This window comes from Tamandua tetradactyla, chromosome 5 (genome assembly GCF_023851605.1).
Source record: "Tamandua tetradactyla isolate mTamTet1 chromosome 5, mTamTet1.pri, whole genome shotgun sequence".
Classification (NCBI taxonomy): Eukaryota; Metazoa; Chordata; class Mammalia; order Pilosa; family Myrmecophagidae; genus Tamandua; species Tamandua tetradactyla.
Genome location: NC_135331.1, coordinates 135,333,784 through 135,346,767, shown reverse-complemented (window position 1 = coordinate 135,346,767; position 12,984 = coordinate 135,333,784). Strand labels below are relative to the sequence as shown.

The 12,984-nt window shown below is 32.7% G+C and overlaps 1 protein-coding gene across 2 annotated transcripts in view; it reads left to right on the top strand.

The window, feature by feature from the left end:
* The window catches only part of PHIP (PHIP subunit of CUL4-Ring ligase complex), a 147,661-nt gene that overhangs the window by 73,535 nt on the left and 61,142 nt on the right, over positions 1-12,984 (top strand). For both annotated transcript variants that reach the window (XM_077162287.1, XM_077162286.1), the window contains exons 16-18: positions 6,893-7,021; positions 8,187-8,412; positions 12,175-12,312. In XM_077162287.1, coding sequence (XP_077018402.1) covers positions 6,893-7,021; positions 8,187-8,412; positions 12,175-12,312 — 493 coding nt within the window. The remainder of the gene's footprint in view (positions 1-6,892; positions 7,022-8,186; positions 8,413-12,174; positions 12,313-12,984) is intronic.

Genomic DNA, 12,984 nt, shown 5'->3' with positions numbered 1-12,984 from the left:
AAATTTTTATTTATTTTTATAATTGTCCTCTTAACCTTTCTTTTACTTAAGAGATTTTTTTAAATGTTCCATTGTCCGCTAATCCAGAACAATGTATTTCTCCTTGCAACGTTCCAAACAAGCAAAGACTGCCAATCACCACTCAGAATTTTTGCACATGCATACTTCTGAAATTAACATGTTCTCAGTGTGACCTCTACTTTAGTTTTAAATGATTTTCACTGCATGTATTTATTAAGGAAGAGAGAGAAGCTCAAAATAGGTATTTCTCATATAATTATCTCTTAAAAATCAGAATTTCAGGAGTTCTTCTATTTATATATATCATCTATCAAAATAATGTATCCACACTGTATGTTAAAAGGATGCTCTTGAGATTTCTAGTCCTTGTTTTAACTTCTGTGGGTAAGGAATTTCCTTCAGTTTTCTGATCATAAACTTTAGTTTTTGTCACTTTCAGATTTCTGGGGTTCTTTAAATTCTTTTTCTCATCTGTATCTAGGTAAAGATATCTTAACTTTGTTGCCATGAATATGAGTCACTCTTGCTTTTCATACCATTTTGTACTTGGCAAATTACTTTTTTTGTAGTAAATCCTTGACATGCTTCGTGATCCTTTATCACGATTATTTGAAATTTGATGTTTTAAAGAAAATACGTAAAATTATACAAAATGTATACATGCAAGTGAAAACACTTTGATTAGCAGATATTTGAGTGCTTATTTTGTGCAAACAAAATATGGGAACAAACCCTGCCAGCTTATAAATAGATTGTGGAGGTAAAATATATAGGAAAGATAAATATTGGCAAATAGTCTCAAATAGTAACATAAGTGAGAAAAGGCAATTGCTATGACAGTACTAAAGATAAATGACTTCACGATAGATGGTCAGAGAAGGTTTTGTTGAGGAGAAAGAATGCCTAGAATAATAGAGATTGAATTAATAAGAGAATGAATTTTGTAAATAAGAAAAATGTTTTTACAAGTAAGAAATGTTAAGATATATTCATAGAGAAATTTAGAAAGTTTGTCTGAAATAGATTTTGGAAATAATAGGAGATGAGATGAGAAGTATAAATGGAAGTTGTATTGTCTGTGGTCTCAGAGTATCTCATCATAAAGCATAGTGAACAGGGTGGTAGTTTAGATAAATCACTTTATAATTTATATAAATAATATAACTTACCAGTATAGAAACTTCCGGGTGGACTATCTCAGGCGTAAAATTGGATAGGTGAGTGGAGACTGCTTTAATCATGACAGTCATAATGAAAAATTACAGTGATGTAAGGAAATTTGTGAAGGAAGAAAAAGCTATAAGATTTGGTGTTTCATAACTGATACACGAATTGGGGACTGGAGAGTGACAGGGAGGGAAGATTTAATAGGTGCTTTGAGGGTGTTGAGCCTGAGTGACTATCATATTATTAATGGAAATGTGAAAGACCAGAGAACGGATTTTTAATTCCTTTTTGTATATGTCTGGTGTGAGATAATGTTGGATTACCTATGTAGAAATGGCCAGCTGACACTTGGAAATAGAGAGAAACAGATATTGAGGTCTTCCACGTAGAATGTTATTTGTCCCCTCTTGAAGATGAAGAATGTTTAGAGCAGAATTTTGAAAAATACTCTTATTTAGCAGACTGTAGAAGAGATAATGATCCCTAGAGATTGTGTAAGGAAGATACCATGCTAATATGTCAGAAAGATCAAAGGAAGAGATTAAATTTCAGGGAAGGCTTGACCCATAGTGTTATTATCCTCAGCAATTGGGTATGGGTTAACAAAATGCCACTAAATTTGAAGATGAATTACTTATTTTGGTAATATACTTTTTTTGGTAATATGCTTTTAAAGTGAATATTTGGAGCTAATTCTTCAAATTCATTTATTTAAACAGCTATCCTTAATTCATATGTGATAATGTTGCCATGAGTTAAAGAATTTTCAACATTTAAAGTAACATTCATTCAGTAATGATTTTTCAGGTATTTAGATGACACCTAGATTATTAAAATGTGGATCATTTCTTTTAAGATATTTTCTTTGTTTGCACAATAACCACAGTAACGATTTGAAGGAGGCCAAAGCATATTTTAAATGTGTGTATGACAGTGTCTGTTCTTTGATATCTAGTGTACATTCTTAATTTCTCCCCATGTCGATAAACTCTAATCTAAAGGTTCTTTGTACTTAAAGAAAGACATTGTAAGGATAATTCTTAACAGAAATTCAGTTTTACAGCTCTTTTATTCTTGGTGTATAAGTCTATCTTGTAAAATTATTAGGTTATTTCAAGATCCACATTTTCATTTTTGAGGTATTTATAGGAAAAATGCTCCCTTATATTTAAAAAATAAGACAAAAAAGTGACCCTGGTCACAGATTTGAAATGATTCCATAAGACAATGATTCTGCTCAAGGTATCCCATATTTTTAACCTTCCTGCCTCATGTCGAGGACCTCTATGAGTGCATAGTTCCCGTATTCGTATTTATAATTGATGTAATTTAAGTCTAATAGTTTTAGTCTTCAGCTAGTTATTTCAATATACCTCATTTCCACGTTTGTCTCGTTCTTCAAACAAGCCTTCTGGAACATCAAATGGGAGGATTATAGAGCTTACTGATCATTTGAGTTATGCCTGTCATTCCACAGAGAGAGGTTTGTCTCTGTCTTCCTTAATTACTCATCTTTTCATTTCACAAAACATTGTATTAGAAATTGTACCTCAAAAAAGGCACATGAATTCTTCATTAAATGTAATGGTCCTAGCATTATCAAAGCTCTTGACTCATAAATTTTTGTATTGATGCAATTTGTTTTTTATTATGAAAAATAACTATACAAAATAAGCAATAATGTCAAAGCACACTGCAACTATTACTTATAGACCAGATTTCAGAGTTTGTTAGGATTATAATTCCACAATTTTACATTTTCCTTCAGGCTGCCCCAAGACACTGGAGACTAAAAGAAATATCAGTATAATGATTCAGCACTCATATTCATTTGTTAACCCTATCTTCTCTGTTATAACTCCACTTTCTCCTTTGTTCTTCCTCCCAATCTTGAAGAGTATTTGGGTTGCGCCCTTTCTAAATTTTTCATGTTGGAAAGAGCTCTCTCTATAATATGGGATAGGGGAATGGAGTTACTTGTTCTGCAGAGACTGGCTTCTCTGGGTTTCAGGACTTATCTGGCCTAGGAACCTATCTGGAGGTTGTATGTTTCTGGAAGATAAAGCATAGTGCCTGAAGCTTTTGTATACTCTCAAATAAAGCCCTAGGTGCTCTTTAGGGTTGACAGGAATGATTTTGATTGGGGTTTGGCAACCCATGATAAATAACGATATCTAGCTGAAGCTTGCGTAAGAGTAGCCTCCAGAGCAGCCCCTTGACTCTGAGCTCTCTCAGCCACTGGTACCTTATTTGTTATAATTCTTTCCCCTTTTTTAGTCAGGAAGGCATTGTTGATCCCACAGTGCCAGGGCAGGCTAATCCCTGGGAGTCATCTCCCACATTGCTAGGGAGACTTTCACCCCTGGATGTCATGTCCTACATAGTGGAGAATAGTAATTTTACTTGCAGAATTGGGCTTAGAGAGAGAGAGGCCTGATGTGATTTCTTTTAAGTTTAGTATAAATTTCTATCAGTCTGTTCTATACAATTCATGTTAAAATTTCTAGAATTTAGTTTCATTTTCTAATGAAGGACTCTTGTTCTCTTAACTTGTCTGATGCTCTTAGCTCTTGCTTTAGAAAATAAAACAACCTTTATCATAATCATTGAATGTATTTTTCTCTTTCTTGACCTATTCCCATTCTTCTTGAAATCCTTGAAGTTACTGAAAAATACTGTCTTGTGGCATATCCTAGCTCTTCCTTATTTTTATTTACTGTAAATGAGTTTTATTATGTGGTCTTTGTTTACTTATATCCCAAATGATATATGGCAAGCATACTTGAATTTTATTAGAGGAATAAGTCATCTAAAATTCACTTACATTCAAAATTTGTCATTATAACATATCAATTTCTTTGTGTTTTATAGTTATTTTACTACAGTGTACAATAAATGCTGTCATGAGCTATATACAATATTAAATTTCGTGTTGACTCATTTCTTGTTAAGCAGTACATTTACTTTTCTGATAGGCACATACATCTGTATGGATAAAGGATAATTTTTTCCTTTTGGTTTTTGAAGATCAGCAGAAGCCTTATTTCTCTCTGTTTATTCAGCATACATATTCTAGTAGTGCCTTCAGTATTAATTTTTTCCTTTGAGAAATTTTAACTCATAAATACTTTGAATATCATTTAAACAGAGGAAATACTTTTTGGAAAGAACTGTTCAACTTTTCTGGTTGAGACAGTTAATCCAAACAAGTTACAAAAACAGCTGGGATGTTTTTGGTTACATAGGGAAAATAAAATATTTTCCTACTTTGTATCAACTCTTTGGAAAACCTCTGTGTTTATAGGGTATGGATACTTATTTTCTGAGGAGCAATTAGGAAAGATAAACTTTGTTTTTTTAATAAGGTTTAGGTACCTTTTCTAATTTGTCCCTGAGTAAAACAGATACTTTTAATGCCATTTTAAATGAACAATGTCTAATCCAATTAATGCCATTTCTTTTTTCTGAGGTGATTGATGAGTTCTTTCATTTTCTCCATTAAAAAAATCATTTTGTAGTTAGATACCTAACACCAAGAAAATTGGTATAATCCTACCATAATCACAATGGAATGTCTTACATAAGAGTCACAGTAGTTTAAAATATGCAATTGCTACTTTTTTTTAATTTTTAAAAGAGCTTTATAAATTCCAACTCTCCCGAATATTCTTTTAAAGATCTTCTATAACCATAAATGTGGCAGTGCTAGACTATAGCGTGGGTTTAGGGTAGATTACCACAAAAAGAAAAATTGTAGAGTAAGATTGTTGATGAAACATCACACAAAGGATACCCCTGCCTATGAAAATGGATCGAATTTCCTTTGGCATTGCTGAGTCATACTTCTTTCAAATTTCTTCCTTTTCCTACTGTATACTTAGAATTTTGAACTTAGACTTGTAATGTTACAGTCCCAGAAGTATTGATTAGAGTGGTTTATAAAGTTGTTTTTTTGTTTTGTCTTGTCCGCTGTGAAATTTTTAGTGAACTGCGATAAGTAAGTCTTCTGATAACACATGATCAAGGCAATTTCACTTCTTTGATCTTGAGATTTTAATGAAAAGTTCTATTTAGAGGTAAATTTTGTTCATGCAGTTATTCATGACGGTTTATGTAACTAATATCTTTGTTTGCCTAGAAAACATAGAAAAATAGAGGCTTGAATCCTGACGTTCTACATGTCTTTATTTTTATAAGGCAGATAAGCTGTATGGCTTCTAAACTTTTTATTATTCTGAAGAAATAGTCCTGTTCTTTCTCATTTTTGAGTAGTTTTTAAGTAGACTTGAAATCGGTTACCTTCTTCTGCTATCTTGTCATCCTCCAGCTTTCTTCACAATGAAGAAATAATCCTGTTGCACTTACGATTCATTTTCTTACTTTTATGGTAAATCCTTATTTATATTAGACCTAGGTGAATTTGCTAATTTTCCTTAATATTAAATTTTAAGAACATTATTCTTATATCTTTTCCATCCAAAACAGCACTAAATAAGCACACATGTTTGTATTTCTTCTTTTTAATGATCCAAAGGAAAAGATAGTTTTCTTTTTGAGGCTCTTCCGTTTGTGATACTGTATTTACTTCTTAGGTAGAGCCCTTCCTTTTTAGAGTGATATTTCTCTTTTGACCAAAATGCAAATAAATCTTCTTGAAAATCAACTTTTCTTCTTCTAAATTTTAGCTTTATTTCTGTATTTTGTGGATTCTGTGCATCCATACCTATGCCAGGTTTTTAATACTAAAGAAAATTACCACTTTTCTCTTTTTCCAAGCATTTCCTCAGATATTGCTAATAATACTCAATTTGTTCTAGATCAGTGGATACCGGAACAGAGAGGAGGTGTTTCTTACCTGATAAAAAAGTGTTTATGTTCCGATTCTGCTAATCCAGAAATCCAATTCCATTTGTTGAAAATCATCCTTAGTTGTTATTTGTTAGGGAGTTAACTCCCTATTTTAGTTGTTTTCTGAAATTCAGTCCCTAGTTGTGCTTTAGATAGGGTAGAATTTTTACCTCTTTCAGAACACTGCTAAAGAAGTTTTCAACCGGAACATAGTCTGAAGAAGCACTGAGAGCAAAAAAAGTCAGAGTGGTGATTGGCCACCTCTGTTTGATTGACAGGTTGCAGGGAGAAACCCATTCGTTCTGGATTAATGGAACTGGAAAACAGAAAACAGTTATCAGGTAAAAAACCCCTTTTCTTTAACCTTTGAAATTCTCCATTTACAAGATAAGTCAGAACAGGGAATTTATTTTCAAAGAAAAAAAATTTAATATCTCCTGGGCATCTCTGGCTACTACTTCTAAGAGTTATGAAAAAAATCATCAGTTTGCTACATGTTGTCAGTTTTTGCAGAAAGGGCAGTGATTAAATGGAGATAGGTGGAATATAAGGTGCAATTGTATTTTAAATCTGGGTTGAAGGTGTGAAGCAGAATTCTTTGGGTGGGGGAGAGTTGGTGTTCTTTAATTTCTTGAATTGTGTCTGGTATGTGGATAAATAGAGCACTTTATTGTTCCATGCTATTAATCTGGCACTTCTTCTGAATATTCACACATTTTATTACTGTTTTGTGTTTGTTATATTTAGTCTTCATTTCATTAGGATATGTGCTTATCTTTTATCATAAATTCTAGAAACAATAGTGACCAGCTCTTTACATGTTAATGGCATTTTTTTTTGATTAAATATATTTCAGATTGAAGGCCAAGGACATGGTGCAGTATTTGATTGCAAATGCTCTCCTGATGGTCAGCATTTTGCATGTACAGATTCCCATGGACATCTTTTAATTTTTGGCTTTGGTTCCAGTAGCAAATATGATAAGGTAGAGTATGACGAATATGCATCCTTCAGCTTCTCTTTTCTTATTTTCATTTAAATCCATAGATGTTTACAGATTGTACTTTTTAGGAGTGATGAGGTTCCATTTCTGAAAGGAGAATGAAGACAGCAGTTGTTAAATAATACTTTCTTGTAATAGACATTTGATAGTAATTAGACCTTATCATTTCAAGTCTGTATATTGCAGAAGAAATAACTTTTTACATTAGCCTGCTAGAACCATCTAGATTGAAGTTTTTAATTTGGGCTGTAAAGCTGGGAATGGAAGATGTTGTCCATAAAGGAGCTTTCTGAAATTAGTAATGTTTTACTTTTTTATAGATAATATGCATTTATCTGGCTTATGAATGTGTAACTTGCATGTGATTCTCAAAAATATATGACCTACTGATGTAGCTAGTGTTATGTAATTAAGAAGGTAGAAGTACTGCCAAATGATTTTTGCCTAGATTTGGTTTTACCATTTAATTTGAAATTAAATAATATTTATTTATTTATTATCGTTTTTTTTTTTTTTGCATGGGTAGGTACCGGGAATCAAACCCGGTCTCCGGCATGGCAGGTGAGAACTCTGCCTGCTGAGCCACTGTGGCCTGCTCAACTTTTATTTTTAATATTTGCTTTTTGTACATATCGTCTTCCTTGTTTCCAAGAAAATTTTAAGCAGATACTTTTCTGATCATAAAAATTGAAATGTTTAATGTAAAAATGTCAAAAATAGAAATAAAATAGAAAATCATTGAAAAGAAAGTACAGGTTCAGTCCTAAACTACATTTTGGTCAAAGTTTTAGCTCATTAAGCACATTTTGTAAATTCTAAAATTATTTTTTTAAAACATAGCAAAACCACTTGGAGTATAAACTCTTCAGTCCTTTCAGTGTGGTATATATTTACAGCATGTAGCTTAGTTTTTATGATCTGTTGAGCTATCTTAAGTGTTATGTGGATATATAATCTAAATTTGTATGTGGTTAAGAGAGCATATATTAAATATTTTGCATAAAGTATTCTGTACAGTTAATTTAAAAATAATATTCTTTTTAATGTTGATTTGTATTTAAATATCTTCATTAGAAATGTTACAGGTTTTTATCTACCAAGATACATCTTTATTTCTCTAATCTTTTATTGGCCTTTCTTTTTACAGATAGCAGATCAGATGTTCTTTCATAGTGATTACCGGCCCCTTATCCGTGATGCCAACAATTTTGTATTAGATGAACAGACTCAGCAAGCACCTCATCTCATGCCTCCCCCTTTTTTGGTTGATGTTGATGGTAATCCTCATCCATCAAGATATCAGAGATTAGTTCCTGGTCGTGAAAATTGCAGGGAGGAACAACTCATCCCTCAGATGGGAGTAACTTCCTCAGGTAGGTGCTCAGTTTCATAGACAATCAATTTTGTCTTCCTAGTGAAATTTTAAAGAATTCCTAAAACTTTGTTTCTAATTGTATGAGGAAATGAGAAGCCAAATTATTGCTTTGTACTTCTCTAAACTTCTTTGAGTTGAGTAATGCTTAATATTTACAAGTTAAAAAAGGGACATTGGAGATTTAAAGCAGTAACTTTAGTCTGTATTTATTTATAGTCTGGGAGCTAATAGGGTAGTCCCTCTATTTGGTTTTGAGATGAGTCGGTAATTTTTATTTATTTATTTATTCAGCAAAATTTATTGGAAATATGCTCTTCCTTGATACTGCTAGGCCATACATATTTGGTAGTGAATTTAAGAGACCTGGTGGTTGCCTACATGGAATGGATTAATTAGATTTATATATATATATGGTTACAAACATACATAGTTAAAAACTATGATAAATGTTATTAGAGAAAATAATAATTTAATATGAGACAGAATAGGACTAGGTGGCCAACTTATGTTGAAGATTATTTTACATCATGCTCACTGTTAAAGGTTTATAAGCAGTAAATAAGAGGTGAAAAGTGGCAATTGATTGGGTAGTGAATGCTTTGGTGAAGTGTAACGGAGGGTGAAAATCAGATAGTTGAAGACAATGCGGAAGCTGAGGAAATGGAGACAAGGTCTATAGGCTCCCTCCCCCTTTTGATAAGAAATATAGCACTAATTTATTAAGTGAGAATAATGGAGAGGCTCTTATAAGTAAGCTTATACTAGTTTTGGAATTATAAATGTTTTGGCTACATTTTAGGCTAGAAAAATGTTTATGAAAATATTTTTAACTTCTGGACTCCATCCTAATGGATAAAAACCATTAAGACATAACAAGATACACATAGCACGTAGTATTATGGCTTTTAAATGATGGATTTAGAATCTATAAGCAACACAGAGATGTCAGTCTCATTACATTATAGTGATCCTGCCTCATATTTTTCTTAAAGGATTGGGCATGCAATTATAATGTAAACAGACATGTTGAATGGGAAGGGTCATTCTTGGAACATGACCACTTAGGATGGAGGGTGAGGAGGAGCTTAAAGGAATGGTCCCTGCTGCTAATTGTAAAGAGAAGTACAGTGCAGCAGACCCTAGTCCACACATTCAATTTCTGGAGTATGTAAACTAATGTGACTCAGTACATGGACATGCGTTAACTCAAAAGAATCTAAGGAAAAGGTAGTCTTCAAGTCATCTAGGCAGGCATTCAGTTTCAGAGAAGTCTCGAGCAGGTTGTAGGACCTGATTGTAGGACTGAAATTTAGAGAAATTTCTTCAGTTTCTTTGAGCAGAACTGACAAGAGTCAAATCATGTCCAGCTTTCAAAATAGGGACCTAGATTGGGATTTCAGGCACAGAGATAAGGAAAGGACTCATTTCTTAAAATATCATTGTTGCTTAATATTATCATTATTTTTTAACATTTATATTTATAAAAGGATTTTACGGATAATATCTCATTGAATCTTTCAAACTGTGGTGTCCCAATCCTAAAAATTAAGAAAATGAAAATTAACATATGTCTTAAAGTAAAAGGTGTGGAGTCGCAGGGATCTAACCCAGTTCTTTTAACTCCTAGTTTAGTGTTCTTTCTTCCGTACCATGCCATCCTTAGAGTAGAAAGTGGGCTTGGTTTTGAAAATAAAATAGATGCAAATTATGAGTACCAGGCTGAGAGAATCTATCCACAGGAATAATGATAGCCTCAGAGTGAGTCACATGTATTCTAGTACACAGAGTTTGGGGTAGACCTCATTTATTTCATTATTTCTTAGTGTATACAATAATTCATACAAACACAGAACGAGTGAAAAATACTTTTTGAAAAAACTTTGACCATTAGTAACTATATTTCTATTTGCAAATCTAGATCTATAACAATTTATTTTGAGAAATCCTTTGGAGTTAGATGTTGGCCATTGTAATAATAAGTTAGCTTAAATGCAGTTCTGTTATATTTACACTGGACAATGCACCTTAAATGTGTTTCTTCAGTTGTAAACTTGAGCTATACCAGATTACTCATCAATATTCAAATATGAAACAAAAGTCAAATATGACATTTTCCCCAACAGCATCCAAAGACATTTTAACATTTACCCCGCTACTTTCTAACTTGTGACCTTGGACAAATTGTTTTATCTCAATAAATTTTAGTTTCCTTTTATAAAATGAAATGATTGTTTTAATACATGTAATTTCCCTCCCCTTGTACTCTTCTACTAGGTCTTCATTTCAGAATATTCTTGGTGTCTTTTCTTCGCACCTCAGACTCATCTTAAAATTTTGACATGAATCAAATTCTCTTTCTTATATACCCATCAACTCAATGTTAATCGCTCTGCTCTCATGGCATTGCTTTTTCCAACAGCTACGAGTTACCCATTTTTTAAATTGATTCATCAGGATCAAACATTTTTATATGCCTAGTATTGTAGTAGATTTAGAGAATACCAAGATAGATAACATAGTCTAGGCTTTTGCGGGACAATGAAATAATGTATTTCCTTTACATTGGGCTGGATGTTAAGATATATGTTTATATAATTTTTTAAGGACTGGAGGAGGATAGTAGCTAATATGTTCAAGAGTAGTTTGGAAAGATTTCACAGAGGAAATGTCACAGAGGCTCCATTTTAGTTGATGCTTGAAGGATAAATAGGGGTTGTGCTTCCTTGCAGTGGGTGTGCTGTGTTGAAGCTCCAAAGTATGAAGGTTAGGAAGGCAGAACCCATCAAGTGGTCTCACATGACTGATGCTAGAAAGAAGGAGGGTGGGCTGAAACACATCGGGTTCCTTCCAAACTCAGCCTTTGTGCCTCTTGTCCTCCATCTGAAGTGTTCTTTTTTTCTAGTTCTTCACATGGCTGCCTATTTCTTTTCATTCTTTAAGTCTCAGCTCAAATGCTGCTTTTTTAAAGAGGCTTGCTTTTCTGACTTACCCTAAGTAGTTCTTATTTCCTTTCCTTCACTTTCTCTATAACATCACTTCTTTCCTTTAATGTTCTTAACAGTTTGCATTTATCTGTACATGCATTGCTTACTGTCCCATCAGAATGTAAGATCCCTGAGGGGCAGGGACCTTAATATCTCTTTTTCACTACTGGATATACCTTACTATCTGACACAGTTACTAATACATGGTAAATACTCAAGAACTTGTTGAATGAATAAAGCAGTCAAATTTTTTTTTCTTTGTTTTTTTTGGAGCATGCAGGTAATTGTCTTTTTAAAAGAAACATAACCTGCATTGAAATCCTAATTTTGTCACTTTCTATAGTGATATAACTTTCAAGCAGTTGTTTTGTTTTCTCATCTAGGAAGTAGAATTAATAATAATGTATAATTCATAACATTTTGTGTGAATTTACTGCCTTATTCACAGTAAAGAATCAATAAATGTCCGTTGTCATTTTTTTAATAAATTAAGATTTTGGTTGCTTTCACACCCCCCCCCTTTTTTTTTTTTTTTGCATAAGCAGGCACCGGGAATCGAACCTGGGTCTCCGGCATGGCAGGCGAGAATTCTGCCACTGAGCCACTGTCGCACCGTCCTTTCCTTTTTTTTAAAATTCTGATCATTCGTAGTTGCTCGTTTTTCTGTCTTTTACCTAAGTAAAATTCATATTTAATTCTGATTTCATAAAAACGAGGCTGATGAGTAAAATGGTTTGAATAGTGACTAAAGTAGCATTTTGTGTGGTATTACATAGGACTGAACCAAGTTTTAAGTCAGCAAGCAAATCAGGAGATCAGCCCACTGGATAGCATGATTCAAAGACTTCAGCAAGAGCAAGACTTGAGGCGTTCTGGTGAAACAGGTATCAGTAATACCAACCGTTTAAATAGAGGTAAGCAGTGATTCTATTTTAAGTAAAATACTGAAAAATTGAAGCTACCTAAACCTCCAGCAATAGAGAAGGAATTAAACAAATTATCGTGCATCCATAAAGTGAATATTATACTCCCCAAATTACCTGTCTTGAAGATTTTAATGATTTAGGAATTGTTCAAAACATAAAGTTTCAAACTTAGAAAAATTTTTTGATATGTATATTCTCCCAGAAATCCTATAGTAAACATGTATAAATTAGGAAAAATTTTTAAATAAATTTATAATTTATGAAACATATTCAAAACCACATTCTTGAAGATGATATTATGGATGGGTACTGTTAAGCTTCAAGAGAAAAAGCAAATTTAGGAATCATAAAGTGTTACAAATAATGTTTGTGGGTTTGTCTGTTTTTGCTTCTTTTGTAGTTTTCCCCAAAATACTTAACATTTTTTTTTATTGCTTTTGTTAAGTAGTATGTTTTACATCTTTGGGATTTAACAGTCAGTAGTTTTACTTCAGTCACCATAAAACCATGTTTGTTTTCATTAAATCTTTGCTTTGATTTGGTTTCTGGTTTGGTAACTTAATTATTTGCCACAATATGAAGTTATATGTGGAAGATAGTATAGCTTTTTTTTCTTTTATAAACTAATGGAGAAGTGTTTCTAATAGAATTTACTTTATT